General features: G+C 40.8%; 1 protein-coding gene across 1 annotated transcript in view; it reads left to right on the top strand.

Annotated features, from left to right (window-relative positions):
* Window positions 1–1733, top strand: part of LOC116695234 (PH domain leucine-rich repeat protein phosphatase 1) — a 29143-nt gene that overhangs the window by 18776 nt on the left and 8634 nt on the right. Inside the window, exons 7-9 of the mRNA XM_032525365.1 lie at window positions 386–588; window positions 704–764; window positions 874–969. Coding sequence (XP_032381256.1) covers window positions 386–588; window positions 704–764; window positions 874–969 — 360 coding nt within the window. The remainder of the gene's footprint in view (window positions 1–385; window positions 589–703; window positions 765–873; window positions 970–1733) is intronic.

Genomic DNA, 1733 nt, shown 5'->3' with positions numbered 1-1733 from the left:
TAGGTAACCATAAATAATATTGAAAAATTAAGTACTTGTAACTGGAAAAAAAATAGAATAGACCAAGCAAGTTCCAAAAGGAAGAGACTGCTTTGGATTGATGATTGTCTGTCTCTGTAATTATTATTTTGTGTGTGTGTCTGTAGTTAGTTGTTTCATGTATGAAATGTTTAGTTTTAGTTGAACTATTTATGGATCACACTATTGTGTTGTGGCTGCTTTAATACATTTTCTTTATTTTGTGCAAACTGTGTTGTGTGTGGACATCTGAACCGGAAGCGGTGGATGGAATTACTTTTGTATTGGTGTCATGTAATTCTGTGTAGGATGGGCCACTTAGTGGCATGCCATGTAAATGAAATATATCGCATCATTTCATGTACAGGCTGAACCGGCTTCAAACTGTGACAGTGGGAGACGCCGAGCAGCTGGTCCACATCGTCCAGCTGGACCTGAGGGACACTGGGTTACAGGAGCTGGATGTCAGGCCTCTCTGCAGGCTGGAGCTCCTCCGCTGTGACCGAAACGCTCTCTCCACCCTTAGAGCCAGTGGCCACGCCCTCAAGAGCCTGCACGCTGCACACAACGGTACTAACATTCATTATGTGCTGTATAGATGTTAAACAGATATGAGAATGTCTGGTGCTATATATATATACATGTGCATACAGCTTATGAAGGATTATGCACGTTGTGTTTGTAGAGCTGAAACTGCTGGAGGTGCAGCCCGTGCCAGAGAATCTGACTGTTCTCGATTTGTCCTGGTATGAAGACTCTATGAATACTTTAAACTGTCCTATTTCCCGTGTTGAAAAAAAGAAGGTTATGTGCTCGTTCTATATCTGAAAGCTGACTGACTTTGTTTTATTAAAGGAACATGCTGGGAGGTGTCCCTGCCTGGGTGTGTGAGAGCAGCAAACTGGAGGTGTTGGACATCAACCATAATGCTGTTACGGAGCTGCCCATACAGTGAGCAACACACAAACACCTGCCGCATCGACACCTTTTTCTCAAAAAAAGCTGCAAAGAAAGGATTCTTAAAGTGCCGACGGAAATCGTTTAATGGCTCAAATAATGAAGCACATAATTAAAGATTCCTTCTTCTTTTCTTTTTTTCGTGAACAAATTTTAATTTAATTTGGAAAAGTAAACCGCAACAAACAATTACAAACAATACACTGAGACAGAGAGCATGTGTGTCCCAGGGCCAGAAAGAAAAAATAAAATAAAAACTAGATAAAATAGAACATAATTAAAGATTTCTTAAAGGCATCAAACGCAAAGCTCGCGCTTGGACACGTCAAGCTCTAAAAAGGTATGTCTTCACGAGGCTAAGTTCTTTCTTAGTCTGCTTTCAGGTAGACGTGAGCAATGGGTCAAACAATGCAGCCTCCTCTCTGATTTCAAAGAGATCACTGTGTTGGGGCTGTCCTTAATTCTTTGTCGACAAACACTCCGGATTTTAGTAACGAATCGATTAGTTTATTTAATTGGCCGATCTGTCAAACTGAGTTTTTCCAGAGAAATGATGCAACAGCACCACTTTTAAATCTTGGGCTTACCAGAGATGTGCTCATATGTTTCTTGAAAATAAATTATTCAGCCTGAAGTAAAATGACTAATCAACTTAAGAAAGTTTAACTCAACTAAGACCAAAACTCCCGATTAGCTGACTAACTGACCAAGAGGGGGCAGGTTTCCTGCAGGTCTTCTCTCTCTCTCTCTCTCTCTCT

This window comes from Etheostoma spectabile, chromosome 9, assembly GCF_008692095.1.
Source record: "Etheostoma spectabile isolate EspeVRDwgs_2016 chromosome 9, UIUC_Espe_1.0, whole genome shotgun sequence".
NCBI lineage: Eukaryota > Metazoa > Chordata > Actinopteri > Perciformes > Percidae > Etheostoma > Etheostoma spectabile.
The sequence above is the reverse complement of the archived record's forward strand: the minus strand, read 5'-3'. Positions and strand labels throughout refer to the sequence as shown.